The sequence below is a fragment of the Eulemur rufifrons genome, chromosome 28 (genome assembly GCF_041146395.1).
Source record: "Eulemur rufifrons isolate Redbay chromosome 28, OSU_ERuf_1, whole genome shotgun sequence".
NCBI classification, from domain to species: domain Eukaryota; kingdom Metazoa; phylum Chordata; class Mammalia; order Primates; family Lemuridae; genus Eulemur; species Eulemur rufifrons.
This window is the reverse complement of record NC_091010.1, coordinates 44,092,069-44,112,683: the sequence shown is the minus strand read 5'-3', so window position 1 is coordinate 44,112,683 and position 20,615 is coordinate 44,092,069. Positions and strand designations below refer to the sequence as shown.

The following is a 20,615-nucleotide window of genomic DNA, read 5'->3' as shown; positions in this document are numbered from 1 at the left end:
TGTTTTCTTCATGCTTTTGGACATGTCTCCGTCTGTTGCATTCCCATTTTCTCCACGGGAGTATTCCAACCAACAATTCATCTTTTCCAGAAAGCAAGGGTCCTGGCCGTGAGGAGGGTACCAGGTGTGCCCCTGCTGGGGTTGTCTTCCCCTACCCAGCCAGGCCCCTGGGTCTGGCTTCAGTCCCAGAGCAGCAGGAGGGTCATTCTCCATCCTCCTGTGGGCATCCACAAAAGCGGTCCTCTGTTTAGCTTATCTTTCCCCACATAAGGGAGAAGTAGCAGCAAGTGAATATGACATGCCAAACCGTACCCCAGAGTAACATTATAAGGTCTCGGCTGGAAAGGAAAGTGCCTTCCTGGGCTTTAAACTCAAACAGCCTTAAACTCCAGCCCTGCCACATGATCTTTCCAGAGCCTCAGTTTGCTCCACTTGATGTTATTTGAGACTCAGAAATGGTACATTTAAGGTATGTACCTGACACAGTGCTTGGCACAGTAGAGATACTGTGGTGGTTGATGACAAGACAGTAAAACAAAGACGATAATAGTCATATTTACTGAGATCCTATATGAGTCATAATTTACATATCATAAAACTCACCCATCTTATTTGTACGATTCAATGATTTTTGCAAACTGTCACATTTATAGTAATACATTATGTAACCATCACAATCCAGTTTTAGAAAATTTCCATGCGCACCCAACCCCAAAAGATCCCTTATGCTCATTTATAGGCAATGCTGTTCCCACCCCCAGCCCCAGGCAACCACTGATCTGTTTCCCATTGCTATAGATTTGCCTTATCTAGACGGTTCATGCAGGTGGAATCATGTGATATTTAGTCTTTTGCATCTTGCTCCTTTCATTTAACCTAATGTTTTTAACCCTCAAATACTTTTAATCTCTTTCCAGCAATATTACTTATTTTATATCTGGCCAATTCTTTAAATTTTATGAAGTTACCCTGCTATTGTCTCACAATAACTCCAAGTTAGGTAAATTATGTGGTGGTGTCTCCATTTCACAGCAGAGGAAACTGAGGGACAGTGGCCAGTTTGGTGACAGAAAAATAACTAGGACTCTGTCAGTGCTTGTACTATCCTCTGATCTCCAGAAATTATTTATTGGGAGGGAAAAGGAAGAAAGGAAGACATTTGCAAACTGGAGATACGAAAGAAAGGGAAGCTTAGTAGGAAAGCCAGGCAGTCGGTCTGACAACGATAACATACCCAGGTCAGCTGAGCCCTTGGCATTTAAGAAGAGGGAAAAGCCCTGGGAGGAAATTCAGACTTAGACCTTCTTTCTACTTCTTTATTTTTCAGACAAGATTTTTCCCCCCTTCCCTAAAAATCTTCGATTGAAATCTATGAGTAGCCAAGGGTATTTTAACACTGTCAATCTTAAGTATTCAATTTGATACACCAGCTAATTAAACACAGTTGGACTCATACCACATATCCAGATGACATTTCAGTTGATTGTCACATGAAATGCAAAGATTCCAAAAGCAGTCTATTTTCCAAAATGTTTTTAAAAATCACATCCAGGTCAGGTACCATGTAAGTCAGAGCTTTAGGGCTGCACTGGAGGTAGCAGGCAGCCAGGAGACGCTGAGGGGCTGGCGTGGCTCTGGCTCCCCACCCCCACCTGCCCTCTCTCCCAGCGGGGGTCGGGGAGGAAGATCCGTCCTGCCTCTCCCATTGCCTCCCTCATAGTGATTGTCTGGCTTCCACCTTCAGGTACGGGAGGGGACGTTGGGTGCAGGGGACAAAGCCCTCTGGGTCCCCCTATGACTTCAGAAGATGAGCTCTGGGCAGTAGCCTGCCACTTGTCCCAATCTGTCCATCTGTGTGCTGGGCAAAAGCCCTGGGAACTGGGAGATGAATGAGTGAAAATACCCCAGATGTGAAGTTAGGTGTGTGGACTGCCTTGAAGTGTGGTTATGAAGGAGCAGTGTCAGTAGCCGTGTGCCAGGAGTGGCCATTTGGAGCCTGTCTGTCCCTAGGCACTGCTGCTGTGCACCCTGTGCAGCGCGCACAGATGTGAGCTCCTGGCTCCCTCCCGAAGGAACCCTTGTTGGACTTTCACTGAGCCCTCAGAATCGGGGCCTCTGCTTGCCCATGGGGGTGAGGAGAAGGCCCTTTAGAAATGTTAAGGTGGAGTCCCTACTCCACATCCCACTTCTGAGCTTATACATTGACATTTTTATTTTTTATTTTTTTGATCCAGAGTCTCACTCTGTTGCCCAGACTAGAGTGCCGTGGCGTCAGCCTAGCTCACAGCAACCTCAAACTCCTGGACTCAGGCGATCCTTCTGCCTCAGCCTCCTGAGTAACTGGGACTACAGGCATGCTCCACCATGCCCGGCTAATTTTTTCTATATAATTTTTTTAGTTGTCCAGCTAATTTCTTTCTATTTTTAGTAGAGATGGGGTCTTGCTCTTGCTCAGGCTGGTCTCAAACTCCTGACCTTGAGCGATCTTCCCGCCTCGGCCTTCCAGAGTGCTACGATTACAGGCGTGAGCCACCGTGCCCGGCCTACATTGACATTTTTAAAAGACGTCATCACCTTTGCCCACAGGTTTTCCCTCATAGCTTCAATGTAACTACCTCTACATGCTTAACTGAAAGCAACACAAATGTGCATGTGATTCTCAGCCTGTCAGAAAGGCCAGCCTCACTGTGACCAGTTTTAAGACTTGGGGACTGACTCATGTGTATGTTTGTGCAGGGCGAAACAGCGGGGCCTGGGAAACCAAGTCAACTTCACCCGCTGCACCATCCCCACTGCCGAGGGCCAGGTGAGTGCCTGTTGCAGGAAGCGGCTCTGCGAGATCTGAGGGGCTGGGGTGAGACCCCCCTGCCCTGCTGACTTTCACTGAAGTTCTCCTTCACCCCATGGCAGGCTGCAGGTTGGACCAGGTTGGGGGACTAGCTGATGTTGAAAACCAGGAGTCTTTCCTCCCAAAAGTTGTGGTTAAATCTTGAGTTCATTGACATACCATGTTCCACAAGGCACCTGACTATCAGAAGCTCCAGCACCTGAGTCATTCTGAGACCTTCTAGCAGGTTTCATCTTTACTTTCTACTCCTCAGCTTCTCTTTCAGGTAGTCTGTAAATAAGCACATGCATGTACGTTGCAGCACACACCAGGGCGCTCTATCAAAGCCACCCTGCTCAGGCTTCTTTCAAAAGTGAGAGTTAGGCCAGGCATCGTGGCTCACACCTGTAATCCCAGCACTTTGGGAGGCCCAGTGGGGGGGCTGCTTGAGGCCAAGAGTTTAAGACCAGCCTGGACAACATAGTGAGACCCTTTCTCTACAAAAAATTAGCCAGGCATGGTAGTGTGAATGGTTCCAGCTACTCAGGAGGCTGAGGCAGAAGGATCACTTGAGCCCAGGAGTTCAAGGCTGCGGTGAGATATCATCATGCCACTGTACTGTAGCCTGGGTGACAGGGCAAGACCCTGTCTCAAAAAAGAAAAAGTGAGAGCCATTTTTTCTTATGGATTTAAAAGGGCTTTGTAAACAGGAATGTGGGTATTGCAGTGTGCTAATATTACAAACAGTGACTCCATAAAATTATGTTGGCTTAATATGTTATTTTTAAAAAGCACATTTAAGTACATCCAAAGCTGGCCTGCACGGCTATAATCTTAGTTCTGCCTCTATATAAACCAAAGAAAGCCTTCATTTCAGGGGTTTATTAACCAAAACTCTGCAGTTTTATCTCTTGACTCAGTTTTATCACTTCAGGTAAGTTACTTAGTCTCTCTGAGCCTCAGTTTCCTCATCCCTAAAGTGGGATAATAATAGTTTAAAAGGTCACTGTAAGGTTTAAATAACATGTGAAGAGCCTAACCCAGTGCCAGGCATCATATAGCCACTCCATAACGGTTAGGATTCTTCCCCCATACTTCAGCTCTCAGCCAAAAACAAAGCGAGTGAATGAGCGAGAGAGAGAATTTAAGATAAACACAGGTTAAGAAGCATAAAATCTTAGCAACATCAGCAATATTACATTCCAGTCTTTATTGGAACCAAGACAAACTGAGATGTTAGTGCAGGCAAGCACCTTCTGGACTGCAAATCAGTGCTTTCCAGACTTGTTTTGGTCTCGGATCTTTCTGTTTGAATAAAATCCTACGGAGAAGTTGCATGGAGAGTAGCCCCCTGGACACAGGGCGGAAGCTGGTGGGAAGGCTGGGGCTACAGCCTCACCTGCTGGCCCCTCTCGTCTCCACTCTGTCCCTGGGAAGTAGCCCCAGGGTGCTGTTGGGGAAGGGGAGGCCTGGGCAGCTACACTGCAAAGACCCCGATTCTGGTCCTCATTTTACGGGTGAGGAAACTAAAGCTCAGGCTTGCCTCACAGCCAAGAGAAAGAGGCCCGAGGTCGCAGAGTAATTAGTAGCAGAACTGGAACAAGAGCTCAGTTCCGCTGACTCCCTGGCAACTAGGCTCTTGCTTATCCTCAGCTAACCCCATCCCCATCTGTCAGTGGGCTCTGTCCGAGGCTGGCAAGATCATAATTAAATCCCACTTCCATCCCTCGCCGTTCTCCAAGGATCGTCTTCTACACACTCGTATCAATTTCATCATTCTGGTTTAAATCTGAGAGTAAAATGATAAACAGCTCCGCTGCGTCGTTGTCATTGTGTTTTAACAAAGCTAATCTCTTTTTATTCCCCAGGAAAAAACCAGCTACACCACTGAAGACAGTAAGTTAATTTAAAAGTGCTTCATACTTCCTGCAGTGTTTATTCTTATGCACTTATTTAAAGTCGCAAATGCTTCCAGCTCTGGTGAATACAGCAATCTTAGCAACTGAAGTTGCTGCCCAGACACTTCCAATCCTCAGGTGGCCGGGGCAGACGCTGCCTGGGAGGAGCTCATCCCTCCTTGACCCTGGTGGCCTCACGGAGTGTGCTTGGCAGATCAGAGGGGGTGGCCGGGCCCCTGCCTGCCACCACCCCTGCCCACCCTGTGGGAAGCCTCTGTGTATCAGGCACACATAGGCCTGACTAAACTCAGATTCTGGCCAAAACACGGTGAACCTGGGCAGCCCCCCTATGTGAGGAAGCCCACCTGTTCCTGGTACCTACTGTGATTTCGTGAACACACAGAAGGCAGGGCCATGAGACCAAAGCTAGAGGCCAGATGCCCACTGGGTGAGTGCAAACGCTGCTACCCTGCTGACTGAGCAAGAAGGTTCCCCCTGCTCCACCATGTGACACTTCCACCTGCTTGTCACTTAATGCAAATGTTGGGCTGGGGACTGTGTGATGGGAATTGTTGTTGTGATTGAAAGAATAGCAATGCATTAAAGTTTTCCGAGAATATTTATTTTAACAATATTGCTCTGACTTTATTTCCACATTCTGCTCTATCGAATATTCTTGCCCATTTTTTTTTTCACATAGACTCCAGTTGCCTCTCAACAGAATGCATCAGGTGTTTGTGAAGGTAAATCTATTATTTTGAAAGATAAGTATGTCCTGTAAAAAGTTATTTTAATTAAGGATTTGTATACAATGTCTTTTTTAATTTCTTTCATTATTTTTAGGCAATTGTAAATGTAAAACTCAATTTGCTAAACGAAATATTCTTTCACTTTGCAACGAGTAGTGAGTAGCAAAACTAGTTCAGAACCTGAACTTACAGGGCAGGATTTTTAGAGTGGGCTACAATCTACATGCCAAAAAGCTGCCTGTTTTCAGACAGGTATGACTTGCCAGGAAACAATGCCATGGCCCTACATGGGTGTGAAAACTAATTTAGAGTCATTCAGACTCTAAACTAATAGCTTAGTTAAGGTATTGAGATTTTTAAAAATTTGTTTATATGAACCAGTTCTTTTGCTAAGTTTTCAAAGTTCAAATGTGTGTCTTCTTAGTACATCTACAAATGCTTGTCTTCCTTTGTTTTGTCATGACTCAAAAGCCTAATATATACAAAGATATACACACACACACACACATATATATATATATATATATATATATATATATTTGGAACTTTCTCATGTTAAAAAGATTGGAAAAAAAACAGAAGTAAGAATCATCTATAATATTAATATTTAAAACATTATATAGAAGCTCAGGTTCTGTTCTGCACTCATCTAATTCCACACTTGAAGGTACCCAAGGTTAAAAATGTTCTGAATGTTCTCACTGTTCCCTGAGTTCACATGGGCAGATCTACACAAAGTGCTCTCATTTCTCTGACAATGGACCGTGGCTCTTTCCCTGAGTGTGCACTACAACTCATCTCTCTGTTTTAATTGCTCCGTTAGGCTTTTTCCATCCTGTTTCCCCCATTTTTTTCCCCTGGCTCTTTCTGAGGCATCACTCTTTTTCTGCTGTCTTGCTTTCTTCTGCCATTCCTGTGATGCTTTTGTCTTTCTGTCCTTCCTTTCTTGCAGTCTCTCATATGTGTTGAGCAGGGAGCAGGGAGTGAGCCTCTGAGCCTCTGTAGGAAGTAAGTACCACCTTGTACAAACTCCATGGCTGCGGTGGCCTCCACAAACCGGGAGAGAAGGGGCGCATGGCATGCTCCCTGCAGCGTAGGCGTCCTTGTTCTCAAAGGGCTCCCAGTACAGGAGCTTGGCATGCTGCCTCTTCTGTGACTTACTGCAAGAGCAGAGGCAATGGCCATCCAAACCCAAAGCGAGGGAGTGGCCTCTTCTTGCCTCGGAAGGAAGTTTCAAGGATGGCAGAGGCAAAGCAGGCGTGGTGAAAGCGCATAGGCTATTAGGATCTAAAGTGTTCATTGTTTCTCCTCCTGAAATTACCAAGTTTTAAAGTCATGAACAAAACATCCAACAGAACTGTTCTAAGTAACTTGCTGCAAATTCAGACTACAACCTTCAGAGGTTCAAGGCTTCCAAACTTTAGTGCACCATGGAAAAACCCTTGAGTCTCCCTTACCATTGATTTGAATCTCTGAGTTCTTACTACTTTTATTCCTTTTGGGTTTCTATAGTTCTCAACCTTTTTTCCATGCGGCAGACTCTCTCATGGACATACCAAGATTTTAACACACCCCCAGACCAAATTTGAGAGAAAGTAAAGCATTAAAATAATTTGTGATCACATTTATTAATGGTTCAACATTAAAGTTCACTATGGACTTCTACAAAATTTCTTACATTTCAGGTTCATTCCCATTTTCCACCCCTTTCTCTTCTGCTCAGGAAAACACAGTGAAATGCAAGTGAAATTAACATTATTATATCCAATAAATTTTTCAAAAAGAGTATATCATTCACAAACTCAATAGTTTACCTCTTATCAGTAACAAATTACTTATACCACATCTTATGACTAATCAAGACACACCAGGATGCTGTAATATTAATCCTGTGTGGCAGCTGCATGGAAGTAGAGGGTGAGTTGCTCAGAGAATGGCTAACACCTGCTCATCTTCCAGCTCCCACCTGTACTCATGCACTTAAAGGTCCAGACCCCACGGGTTCAGTCTCCACGGACATTGCCAGAGGATGAACACAGAGGTGGGGTGTGCCCACATAACACTCACTGCTGGGGGAGGGGGCTCCTGGCCCCAATAGCACAACACATCAGCAGGCTAGCAAGTGCCCAGATCCATGATACCCATGATATCCTGGTCAATGACATGTTCCTGGGAAGACATCTGGGCAGATTTGGTTCTTCTTGGCTGATGTTGCTAAGTTTTGGGATGAGGACAGTCCTATCACTCTAATCCTAATATGAGAATTTTCTTAATCCAGAAAAACCTATACCTGCTGAACGCCACCGAGGGTCTAGTCACAGACAAGAAGCTGCGCAGTCACCAGTGTTTCCTCCTGCCCAGAAGTAAGAATTCTTTCCTTTAAAAATAAGTTTCCCTTTGTTGCTGCAGGAATTAACATGTGCATGGGTACACTGCACAGCAACATTGGCTGGTAATGTCTGCTAATGAGCCAATATTTCATTGTCTGGCAATTAAATTTTGAAAGGTTTTAAGCAACTTTAAATAAAACTAGGCAGAGTTGCAGAGACATACTAATCGGGATAATTATTGGACTTGACTGAAATATAACACCTTAGTCAAGCCTCCTCCTTTTTCAAAACTAAAGGGAACAAACAATCTTATCAGTCTTACTTATCTTCAAGGTTTTGGTGCCTCTCCTATCTTTAGACGTGTTTTACTGGCCATTTGTATTGATCCCTTTGTTCAGAACATTGTCGGGGTAAACGAAAAGTCAAACTTATTCATGTTGTGCTTCGCCAGTTAACTAATCTGAAATTCTTTCTTTCAGACACATCCACCAAAAACCCATACCTCCGCCAAGTAAGTACGATGAAGTCATGAAGAGCAATGTCAGGTCGTGGTCAAGGCTGGATCTTAGTGCCTGACAGACCTAGGTTCTACCCTACACTGTCACTTCCAGATCTGGGCATCTTCTCTTGCTTGTTTCCTCATCTATAAAATGGGGCCAAGGATATTTATTTCATAGAGTTGTTTTGAAAAGTAAACAGATTTGAGACTATCTTTATTTGTTTTTAGTGTTGATTTAATAATTATTGCTCGTGCATCTTTTTTATTCACAAAAATAATACAGCTGTTTTCAAAATAATAAAATTAAGTAAAGTAACATATGGAAAGTCCTGGTATAGTGCTTGGTAGGGCATAGAAGGTCCTCAATACATGATAGCTATTTAAATTAAATCTAAAGTACATTTTAATGATCATAAAATATATCTACAAGAGGTATCCTGAAAAGAAGATATGGCAAATATCTGTATAATTTTCCCAAGGCAAATGTCACCCTAAAAATAATATGAATCAGAATAATATAAGTCAGGCTTACAGAACGTAACTGCCCAAATTTTAATTTGCTTTCTACTTAATGTAGGAGAAAAAACTCTGCACTACATAGATAATTTGGATTACATACCAAAATAATCAATATTAACTCCATTTAAATAAACAGAATAATTATTATATACAAAAAGTATGTGCATTTTCATGAAATATAAGGTTTTTTTAGGTTTTAATAACATTTTTATTCATCTTAAATAAATGAAACTTTTACTAAAATTTTTTTTTAAATTCTGACAACACAAAGTGAAATGATTTGGCTATCAAATTTATTTTTTATTAATTAAAAAGCTTTCTTATACCTTTTGTTGTTTTTCAACCCAAGTCATTCTTTCAATTGTTATGGACCATCTGCCACGCGCCAGGCACTGTTCTAGGCACAGGAGATACAGGAATGAATAAAACAAATAAATACCCTGTCCTCATGAAGCTTACATTCTATTGAAGGAGACAGACAGTAATATAATAATAAGCACATAAATAACTGAACACTGAACAGGCCACCCTCTCTGCTCTTGTTGCCCTCTATTTCCAGCCTAGCAGCCACAGCGACCCTGCTAATGGTCGGATCACACTACTCCTCTCTTCAAAACCCTCCAACAGCTTCCTATATCATGTTTGTTAAAGCTTGAGACATGTTAAGGGTCCACCAGGTCTGTCAATCTGATCCCCTCATTGCCTGCTGTCTTGACTTCATCCCTTATTCTTCTCCCTTTTTCTCACTGTCCTCCAGGCACAATGGCCCCCTTGCTATTCCTTAAATATGCCAGGCCCTTGCATTCACTGTCCCCTCTGCTTAGAACATTCTTTCCTGTCCACATGCTTCCTCCCTCTCCACCTGCAGATCTTACCCAAGTGTTACTTCTGCGGGGCCTTTCTTCCCTGTTTTATTTTTCTCCATAGCATTTGTGACTCTCTAATATTGTACATATATTTACTTATGTCTTTGTTGCCTGTCTCGGAAATTTGAGCTTCAGGAGGGCAGGGCATTTTGCTCTTTTGTTAACTGCTATATATCCCCGATGCCTTGATCCCTGGCAAGGACATAAGAGTGAATGAATACAGCTAAGTATTTTCTCTATTTCATATGCTCCACATTTACACTGTAAACTCCTTGAGGGAGTTCGTGCCTGAAGTACCAATTCTCAAACATTTTCGTCCTGGGACCACTTCAAATCATTGCAAACCCAAAGAGCTTTGGTTTACATGTTTCTTTCTGTTAAGATTTAGTGTATTAAGAGCTAAAATGGAGACACTTAAAACATATTTGTTAATACAAATAATATTAAATTCATTACATGTTAACCTATTTTATGAGAAATATCTATATTTTCCAAACAAAAACAATTTAGTGGGAGGAGTGGCATTGTTTTATGTTTTATAAATCTCTTTAGTGTTTACAGTAACAAGAGACTGCTGCATTCTTGTATCTTTTTCTACATTCAATCTATTGCAATATTTTTTTTTCTGATTGAAATATATGAAGAAAATCAGGCTTCATAGACAAAGTGAATCAGAAAAGAAAAGGTCTCTTGCACCCTGAAAGGATCTTGGGGATTCCCAGTGGTCTTCGGACCACATTTTTTGAACTACTGCCTTAAGGATTTTTTTGGAGTATGTGTCCCTGGCAGCATCTAGTACAGTGCTGGGATGTAGGCATAGTATATGCTCAAGAAATAGTGAAGATTAATTAAAGGACTTTTCAAATCCTTTTCAGGATTTCCAGAAGGGGGAAGCCCAACTGTGGATGGGCCATTACCCAGCTTTTCACCTAATTCCACTATTTCAGAACAGGTATGAAATGAACTCTTGATGCCACTAAATTGTTACCAGGAAACCGCAGGAAAGGGCCTGTCTTCTGAGAAGACAGAGTTTGGAGTGAAGCTTGAGAACACAGCCTATATTTTAAGTCAGTTTGTGAGTGGTCATAGGCTGATGGGTACAGAATACCCAATTTTTTCAATGACTAAGACCTTGCACCATTCCAATTTGTATTCCAGATGCCCTGAAAAACAATTAGTGTTTCTTCAAAACTAGTAAGGAAATGTGTTGTTTTCACTGTTCTTCCTCTCACATAGACTTTATTTAAGCTTCTTAATTTTGTTAGAATAAATCTGTGAAGGCTTTTGATATTAACACATTTATAAGACAGCACTGTTTAAAGAGACTGAGAAGAGACCCTGCGTGCCCTTGGGCAAGTCTCTCTAAGCTTATGTAAAAAGATATGTAAAGATGTTAAATATATAAAAATGTAAAACAAGAATGAAAGCATATAACCTTTTTGTCTTCAAAGAGGGCATGTAGCAAGAATCAAGTAAGATAATATTTGTAAAAACACTTTGGAAATTATAAAGCACTCCATAAAACAACAACAATAAAAGCACAGTGGAAAGGGAGATTATTACTTCTTTAGGAGAAAAAAATAAATGGTTCAGGAACCTAGTGGAATTTAGTTATATTCAAGTACTAAGTTTAGTAGTTAAGGCCAAATGGAGGGGAAAAAAAGTCAATGAAAAAAAGTAAAAAAAAAAAAAAATCCTGTGGTTTATCAAAGGAAGCATAAAACTCACTCTCAAATTATTGGTCAAAATGTAGTGAGGCTTGTCTTGGTAATGCAAATGGGGCTTTGTGGCTGGTGCATAGAAGTTACAGAGTTGTTTTGGGACCAGCTCATGCTCACCAATGTCCTCTATGTCACAGGAAGCTGACGTCCACTGTAAGCCATGGTATGCTGGCGCCTGCGACCGAAAGTCTGCTGAAGAGGCATTACACAGATCAAACAAGGTTTGATCATTTCAAATCCTGTATTTTGCCCTCAGCCTATAAGTGGCACAGTTGTTATCCTGATAATATGCTAATTATTTAAAATTACAACAATTATGGATGAAAGGGTCTTTTTTCCTTTACTCGCTCAAAAGAAACTGCCATTCCCTTCTCTCTTTCAAGCATCTCCCTCTTTCTTCGTCCATCTCATTTCTTTTTTTTTTTTTAATTTTTAAAAGATTTTTGTAGAATCTGCAGACTTATTGTTTTTAAAATCTAATAGTTTTACCAGAATATGTCTCTGAGTTGATTGTGCCAGGTCAATTTTCTCAGGTAGAAAGAAGCCCTTTTAATAAGTAGATTTAAGTTTTCTCTTATATCCAGTAAGTTTTCTTAGATTATAGTCTTAAAGGGTAGTTCTGTTCCTTTGTTTTGTTTTTCTTCAAGGACTCAATTTACATGCATTTTGGATCTTTTTTTTGGTCATTCTTTCATTCCAATCACTGTCTCTCTGAATTTACTGTACTTATTTTATTATATTTCTCTTTTTTTATTGTCTTAGTTGTTTCCATATCTTCCTTCAGTGTCATTTATTAAATCTTCATTTAAAACTATTGTCCCTTGGACATTTTATAATTTTTTCTTTGTTTCTGATGTGGGTTTGTCTTTTTCTTCAATTTTTTCCCCGAGTTTGATCAACTCCTATTGCATTTCATTCTATTTTTTGTCCATTTATTGTTCATAATTTTTGAATTTATAACTCCAGAATATTTTTATAAAATATTTAATAAAATTTGGAGTATTATGTTACAGTTTTGGGGAATTTTTTGTTGTTGTTTTCATATAAGTTTTTTGGGGAGAGAATTTTCATCAGCTGAAAGTTTTGATTCCCAATCTCTGTTTTCTTCTTACAGTACTTTTGGGTTTGTGTGTGTGTGTTTTCTTATAGTACTTTTGAATGGAATTTGTTTGATACCTTTTTTCCCCATAGGCAACTGGTATACATGGTTCCTAGTTCAAGAGCGTCCTATGGGTTTGATTTTAATGTCTGTACAAACATTTCTAAATTCTATAAACATAATACATTATTTCGCACATCAAAAGCTAGCATTGACCTTACTCAGGATTTTCGACGAGTATATATTTTGCTGGACTATTTTCTTGGAAAATAATAAAACAAACTCTAATCAATAATAAAAATCATGTAGCTAAAAATAATCACCTTTGGAGTGTAATATAGGTATTCTTCATAAACTGATTTTTACACTGTAAAAATATAAGTAATACTAACCATAATTATGTATTTCTTTTATTAAACAGGATGGGTCATTTCTTATTCGGAAAAGCTCTGGCCATGATTCCAAACAGCCATATACACTAGTTGTATTCTTTAATAAGCGAGTATATAACATACCTGTGCGATTTATTGAAGCAACAAAACAGTATGCTTTGGGCAGAAAGAAAAATGGTGAAGAGGTCAGTAATTTCTCTTTTAATTCAACTCAACAACTATGTATTGAGTACAATGGCATCATATTATTAGGTGCTAGAGATGAGGAAAAAGGATGCAAAAGTACTTGTTCTTATGCTTGCATAAATGTCATAGAGATTATGATAAAATACTATATTTGGGCAACATATACTTTGAGAAAATAGAAAAGGAAAAAATGATGTATGTCTCAGTCCTTTCCTCCATTTACTTAATGAGGTCAGTCTGACCCAAGATTTTAGTCCAGGGGCATATATAAATCAAGGTTGAAATGTCAAATAGAATTAAGGTTGTCAGAATCAAGGTCAGGGTCCAGAGCTCCAAAGTCAAGACCTAGAATCTCAACTCAGGCACCAAGGTAGGCAACCAGAGAAGGATCCAAGAGAGATGCAGAAACTTGAGTTGGAACATTAGACTATAACTCTCGTACCAGAATGAGCTTATGGGTCAGCAGCAAGAAAAAAACATCATATGAGTCTTAAATATTAACTGAACATGAACTTTAATGACTCTTTAAACTGGACCAAACTCAATGTTTACCATATCTCAATTTAGCCTGCCTGTTTGTATAAATGAACCCTGAAATATGAGCTGGAGTGACATACGAATGATTCAGAAAGGGAGTGATACTTGTTCTGCTTTTGAATTATGAGTTCAATTTGAATAAGTAGAATGAAAGTTGGAGGGAAGGAGGAGGAGAAAAATGGAAAGAACAATCTAATCAGAGAAAATAGTATAAACAAAGTTCAAATTAAGAAATATTTATTTTCAAGATTCCTTCAGAAAAAGCCACACCATTCCAAACCCAGAACTTGTTACTGTTTGAACTGTTAGAAGGTGTCATACTTGCTGAAGTGTCTGTCTTCTCCACTAGATGAGGCCAGGGACTATGTCTTGTTCATATCTGTATTTCCAGAACCAGAGCACAGTGGCTGGCTTCAGTGGACACTTGATTAATACTTACTGAATGAATACACTGATCTGACCGAATGATTACAGACAGGAGAATAGCATTTGTAAAACAAACTGAAAGAGTCTTGTGTGTTCTTTATTTTGCTTCTGAAAAACATTATGGTAAAAAACACACATCATAAAATTTACCATCTTAACCATCTTAAATAGTGTATATAGTTCAGTAGTGTTAAGTATGTTGTATTTACATTGTTGTAAAACAAATATCCAGAACTTTTTAATCTTACAGAACTGAAACTCTGCTCCCATTAGACAACTTCCCTTTTCACTCTCCCTTCAGCCCCTGACAACCACTTTCTAGTTTTATGAATTTGACTATTTTAGATACCTTGTATTAGTGGAATTACAGAGTATTTGTCCTTTGCAACAGGCTTATTTCACTTAGCATAATGTCCTCAAAGTCATCCATGTTGTAGCATGTTACAGGATTTCCTTGCTTTTTAAGGCTGCATAGTATCTAATTGTGTCTGTGTATTTTGTTTATCTATTTGTCCATCAGTGGACATTTGCATTGCTTCCACTTCTTGGTTATTGTGCATACTGCTGTTATGAGCATGGGTGTGCAAATCTCTCCAAGACACTGCTTTCAATTCTTTTGAGTATATACCAGAATTGCTGGATCATATGGTCATTCTATTTTTAATTTTTTTGAGGAACTGCCATACTTATTTTCGTAGAAGTTGCACCGTTTTGCAATTCTACCAACAGTACACAAGGGTTCAACTTCCTTATATCCCCACCAATATTTGTTATTTTCTGGGGTTTTTTGTTTGTTTGTTTATAGTAGCCATTCTAGTGGGTGTGAGGTAACATCTCATTATAGTTTTGATTGTCATTTCTCTGATGATTAGTGATGTTGAACATCTTTTCATATGCTTGTTGGCCACTTATATGTTATGTTTGGACAAATGTCTATTCAAATCCTTTGCCCATTTTTAAATCAGGTTATTTGATTTTTTTGTTGTTGAGTTTTAGGAGTCCTTTATATATTCTGGATATTAACCCCTTATCAGATATATGATTTGCAAATATTTTTCCCCATTCTGTAGATTACCTTTTCACTCTGTTGATTGTGTTCTTTGCTGAAGAAAAGTTTTACATTTGATGTAGTCTTATTTGTCTATTTTTGCTTTTGTTGCCTATGCTTTTAGGTCATATCCAAAAAATCATTGCCAAATCCAATGTCATGAAGTTTTCCCTGTATGTTTTCTTTTAGGATTTTTATAGTTTGGGATTTTATTTTGCATTTAATAATGTCTCAGATAATTAGAAAATGTAAAACTCTTGAATCTGAGAGCACTGGTCAAGACCAAATTTGGGTTTTAAAGTGTAGATTGCATTATCATTTAACATTCTAAAGCCTCTCCAGGGATCTGACTCTTCTATAAGAGGCTTAAGGATGGGTGATGGAACTGTCCTATTTAGATGCCTTGAAATTGCCTCTCATAAATTTTGAGCTGCCAGAGGGGCTCTGGACTTAATTGTCCTGCTAGGAAGTGCACTGGTAGACAGGGATTCCTCTGGGCCTAATGATTTTCATCCCTACTTCAGAATTAATAGATCAGAGCTTTACCTTACTCCTAACATATCCAACCTATGGATTCCAAAATAAGTAGTATATTACTATAATGGCAGTTGGAAGTACTGACAACCAATTAAAACTCTTAAATTATCTACAATAAAAAGATCATGTCTCTCATATACTGAATGAACATCTGAATGGAAAACAAAAACTTTGGTTACATGATGTCAACCACGTGGATATTTTTTAAAAGTCTGTGTGTCTGTATTTGTGTGTATATGGGTAGAAAAAAGTAGCCAACTGATTAACTGTTCAACTTTTTATGTAGTTTTTTTGGCATTGTGTGATACAGTATTGAGTAATTTTACAGCTTTGATGACTATTTTATTGGCCATGAGATTTTGAGTTATCAAACAAGTCTTTTCTGTCTATATATGAATATCTCAAATACACTGAATTAATGTAAACAGAAAAAAAAGAGAACTGAGGGAAAAGTGCAACTAAGTTATACCTGATTCTTCTTTCAATTAAATTGCAAATATTCTTCAACTCTACTCCCTACTTTAGACATTTCAACTCAACTCCCTACTGTAAACATTTCAGTCCCCAAATGCTACAAGGCAATACTCAAAAATATTCAGGGATTAGATGGACAGAATGAAATATTTGTTTGTGTAAGTATAGCAACTCTCTCCTATTCTTTTTGGGTTCAGAACACATTTTTTTCTGTTGGAATCCAGTTCAAAGAGGTTGTACTATTTCGCTCCCTAGCCCTTCAATCTATAAATTTAACTTTCAACTGCATTTGGTTTAACAACATGTTACACCAAACAGAATGAATGTCTTGTGGGATTTATCATAAAAGAATTTCACTGGAAAATGCAAGAAGGCTGAATGATTGAATAGAAAGTGAGGAATAAAGAATAAAGGTATTTGAAGGTCCCTGTCTCTCCTCCTCCCTCACCTAATGTTCAGATGGCCAATTATCTAAAAGACAACTGGTATTTCATTTGAAAAATTGGCCAATATTATAAATATTTTACTTTATTCAACATGTAGATACTTGAAAGCCAAACAATAAAGGCTTTTCAACATTTTTATCCCAGAGGTTTTTCTTTATCTGAAAAATTGAGACAAGAAAATCAATTGATAGTAATTGGTAAACTCATGGCACTGTTGCAAAACAATTACCACCTTTTAAAAATGACTCTGAATACATTTATTTGGTGATTGTGAACTTGTAGCATTTTTGTATAGTCAATGCATTTCATTTAATGCTCTGTGTTAACATTTATTTTATCTTTCATTTAAAACTTCAATTTTCAGAAAAAAAAATTGTGATAATATTAAATTAAACACCATAGACAACAGGGATTAAAATATACAAAAATAAATATGTCTGGTCAAAGCCAAGTATGCAATTTTATTGTTAGTTAGGCACTAAGTTAACTCTAAGGCTAACTGGGAGCTAAGTAAAAATGGAAATATGAGGATTTATAAAGCTTTCTTTATTTGTTCAAAAACCCATAATTTAAGAAATAACTTTTTCCTGTTACCAAATTCTAATGTTAATTTATTACATAAATTCTCATATCTAAGACTTGTGCAAAGTAATAGATAACTGTTTTGTAAAGAATGAAGAAAAATTCATCGTATGATAGTTTCACATTTGACACTAAATAAAAAGCAAAATATCAAAATATCATATCATAACTCAATGAAGTAATTTCTCTATGCAGTTTTACTAATTGGGACCGTTAGTGTGTTTTTTGTCTTACTGAATATAGGAAAGTCCAGAATCTTCCACCTTGAAGGTTACAGTCTTTGTTAGACTTTTTTGGGAAGAATGTCAACTGGGACCTAATAACTTTTACTAACTTGAGAAAGTGGAAGAGGATTCACATAAATGCCAATGTATAATTCATCTGTTTTCTTTTTCTAGTACTTTGGAAGTGTTGCTGAAATCATCAAGAATCATCAACATAGTCCCCTCATTCTTATTGACAGTCAGAATAACACAAAAGATTTCACAAGACTGAAATATGCAGTTAAAGTTTCATAAAAAAAAAAAAAAAAAAAAAAAGGATGTCAATGTTTTTGCTTCACACATTTCCCCCAAGTTTCTCCTTTTGAGAAAAAGTCCCAAAACTTCGTATTTTGGATTAGGAATCATCCTGTCATAACATGGAAGGTGGAGGCAGCTATGGAGGTGGTCATCCGTTTCTTTATAAGACATTCACATGGACTTGTTCTACCTATTGCCTGACCTGATGAACTGTTAAATCTGGTGAGGTTATCATGCTACTAATATTCTCCAAATAAATGTCTTTATTTAAAAGAAACAGGTGTGAAGTATTTTCAGTCATGAGTAAGAAGAAAACACTCATTTTCAAAATAAAATACTCTTGCTTTGTAGTAAATTTCAATGTCAGGTAGTGTGATGCCTCCAGCTTTGTTCTTTTTGCTCAGGATTGCTTTGGCTACTCAGGGTCATTTGTAGTTCCATTTAAATTTTAGGAGTTTTTCTTTTTCTGTGAAGAATGTCCTTGATATTTTGATATGGATTGCATTAAATCTATAAATTGCTTTGGGCAGTATTGTCATTTTAACAACATTAATTCTAATCCATGAGCATGGAATATCTTTTCATTTTTTGTGTCCTCTTCAATTTCTTTCATCAATATTTTATATATTTCCTTGTGTAGATCCTTCACTTCTTCAGTTAAATTGATTCCAAGGTATGTTATATTCTCTGTAGCTATTGTGAATAGGATTGCTTTCTTAATTTCTTTTTCAGCTTGCTCATTGTTGTCATATATAATAGAAATGCTACTGATTTTTATATATTGATTTTTGTGTCCTGCAACTTTACTGAACTCCTTTATCAGTTCTAACAGTGTTTTGGTTTAGGTTTTTTTGAGTATAAGATCATGTTATCTGTGAAAAAGGCTGATTTGACTTCTTCCTTTCCATCTTGAATGCCATTTATTGCTTTCTCTTGCCTAATTGCTTTGGCAAGGACTTCCAATACTACCTTGAATAAAAATAGTGAAAATAGTCATCCTTGTCTTCTTACAGATCTTAGAGGAAAGGCCTTCAGTTTTCCCCCATTCAGCATGATGTAAACTGTGGGTTTGTCATATGTGGCCTTTATTATTTTGAAATATGTTCCTTCTAGATCCAGTGTGCTGAGGGTTTTTATCTTAAAGGGATGTTGAATTTATTGAATGCTTTTTTGGCATCTTTTGAAAAAAATCATATGGTTTTGTTCATGGTTCTGTTAATGTGATGAATCATGTTTATTGACTTGTGTATGTTGAACCATCCTTGCATCTGTGGGATGAATCCTACTTGATTATGGTGAATGATCTTTTTTTGTTGTTGAATTTGGGATACCAGTATTTTGTTGAGAATTTTTGCTTCTGTATTCATCAGTTATATTAGCCTGTAGTTTTCTTTTTTCATTGTGTCCTTGTCTGATTTTGGTATCAGGATGGTGCTTGCCTCATAGAATGAGTTTGGAAGTATTCCCTCCTCTTCAATTGTTTTGAAGGGTTTCAGTAGAATTGTTATTAGTTCTTCTTTAAATGTTTAGTAGAATTCAGCAGTGAAGCCATCAGGTTCTGGGCTGCTCTTTGATGGGAGACTTTGTATTGAAAATTCAACTTCATTACTTGTTATTATTTTATTGAAGTTTCCATTACTTCATGATTCAATCTTGATAGGTTGTATGTGTCCAGGAATTTATCCATAACAGTCTCTAATGAGTCTTTGTGTTTCTATGGTCTCAGTTCTTATGTCTCCTTTTTCATTTGTGATGTTATTTATTTAGGTCTTCTTTTTTTTTTCCCCTTAGTCTAGCCAACTAGACTTTTTGTCAATTTTGTTTACCTTTTCAAAAACCAACTTTTCATTTCCTTGATCTTCTGTATTGTTAGTCTCAATTTCATTTATTTTTGTTCTGATCTTTACTGCCTTCTACTAATTTTGGGTGTGGCTCATTCTTGCTTTTCTGCTTCCTTGAAGTTCATCACTAGATTGCTTATTTGAAGTCTTTCTACTTTTTTGATTTAAGTGTTTATTGCTGTAAACCATTCTTTTCCCTAGTATATATTATTGTTTACTTTGTTAAAAATCAATTGACTCTATGTGGATGGTTTTATATCTGGATTTTCTGTTCTGTTCCATTGGTATATGTCTCTATTTTTCTGCCAATACCATGCTGATTTAGTTATTTTAGCCTTGTAATATAGTTTGAAGTCTGATAATATGATGCCTCCCAATTTGTTCCTTTTGCTTAAGATTGCTTTGGCTATTCTGGCTCTTTTCTGGTTCCACACAAAGTGTAGAACTATTTTTTCTAGATCTTTGAAATATGACCTTGGTATTTTGATGGAGATTGCACTAGATCTGTAAATCACTTTGGGTAGTATGGACATTTTAACAATGTTGATTCTACTGATCCATGAGCATGACATGTTTTTCCACTAGTCTGTGTCATCTGTAATATTTTTCCTCAGAGTTTCATATTTCTCCTTGTAGAGATCTTTCATCTCCTTGGTTAAGTATATTTCTAGGTATTTTATTTTCTTTGTAGTAATTGTGAATGGTATTGAGTCTTTGATTTAACTCTCAGCCTGACTATTACTGATGTATAGGAATGCTACTAATTTGTACACATTGATTTTGTAACCTGAGACTTTGCCAAACTTATTTATAAATTCCTGGTGTCTCTTTGTGAAATCTTTGGGATTTTCTAGATATAAGATCATATCATCAATAAAAAGTGATAGTTGACCTCCTCTTTCCTGATTTGGATACCTTTAATTTCTTTCATTTGCCTGATTGCTCTAGCTAGGACTTTCAGCACTATGTTGAATAGAAGTGGTGACAGTGGGCATTCTTGTCTTATTCAAGTTCTTAATGGGAATGCTTTCAACTTTTCCCCATTCAGTATGATGCTGGCTGTGGGTTTGTCATACCTGGCTTTTATAATTTTGAGATATGTTCCTTCTATGCTTAG

At 38.0% G+C, this 20,615-nt stretch overlaps 1 protein-coding gene across 1 annotated transcript in view; it reads left to right on the top strand.

Moving 5' to 3' along the window:
• BLNK (B cell linker) overlaps positions 1 to 17,654 on the top strand; it is a 61,654-nt gene extending 44,000 nt beyond the window's left edge. The window contains exons 9-17 of the mRNA XM_069460229.1: positions 2,737 to 2,806; positions 4,696 to 4,723; positions 5,426 to 5,468; positions 7,753 to 7,837; positions 8,284 to 8,315; positions 10,564 to 10,640; positions 11,547 to 11,630; positions 12,930 to 13,085; positions 17,535 to 17,654. Of these exons, the coding sequence (XP_069316330.1) occupies positions 2,737 to 2,806; positions 4,696 to 4,723; positions 5,426 to 5,468; positions 7,753 to 7,837; positions 8,284 to 8,315; positions 10,564 to 10,640; positions 11,547 to 11,630; positions 12,930 to 13,085; positions 17,535 to 17,654 (695 nt within the window). The remainder of the gene's footprint in view (positions 1 to 2,736; positions 2,807 to 4,695; positions 4,724 to 5,425; positions 5,469 to 7,752; positions 7,838 to 8,283; positions 8,316 to 10,563; positions 10,641 to 11,546; positions 11,631 to 12,929; positions 13,086 to 17,534) is intronic.
• Positions 17,655 to 20,615: the final 2,961 nt, after the last annotated feature.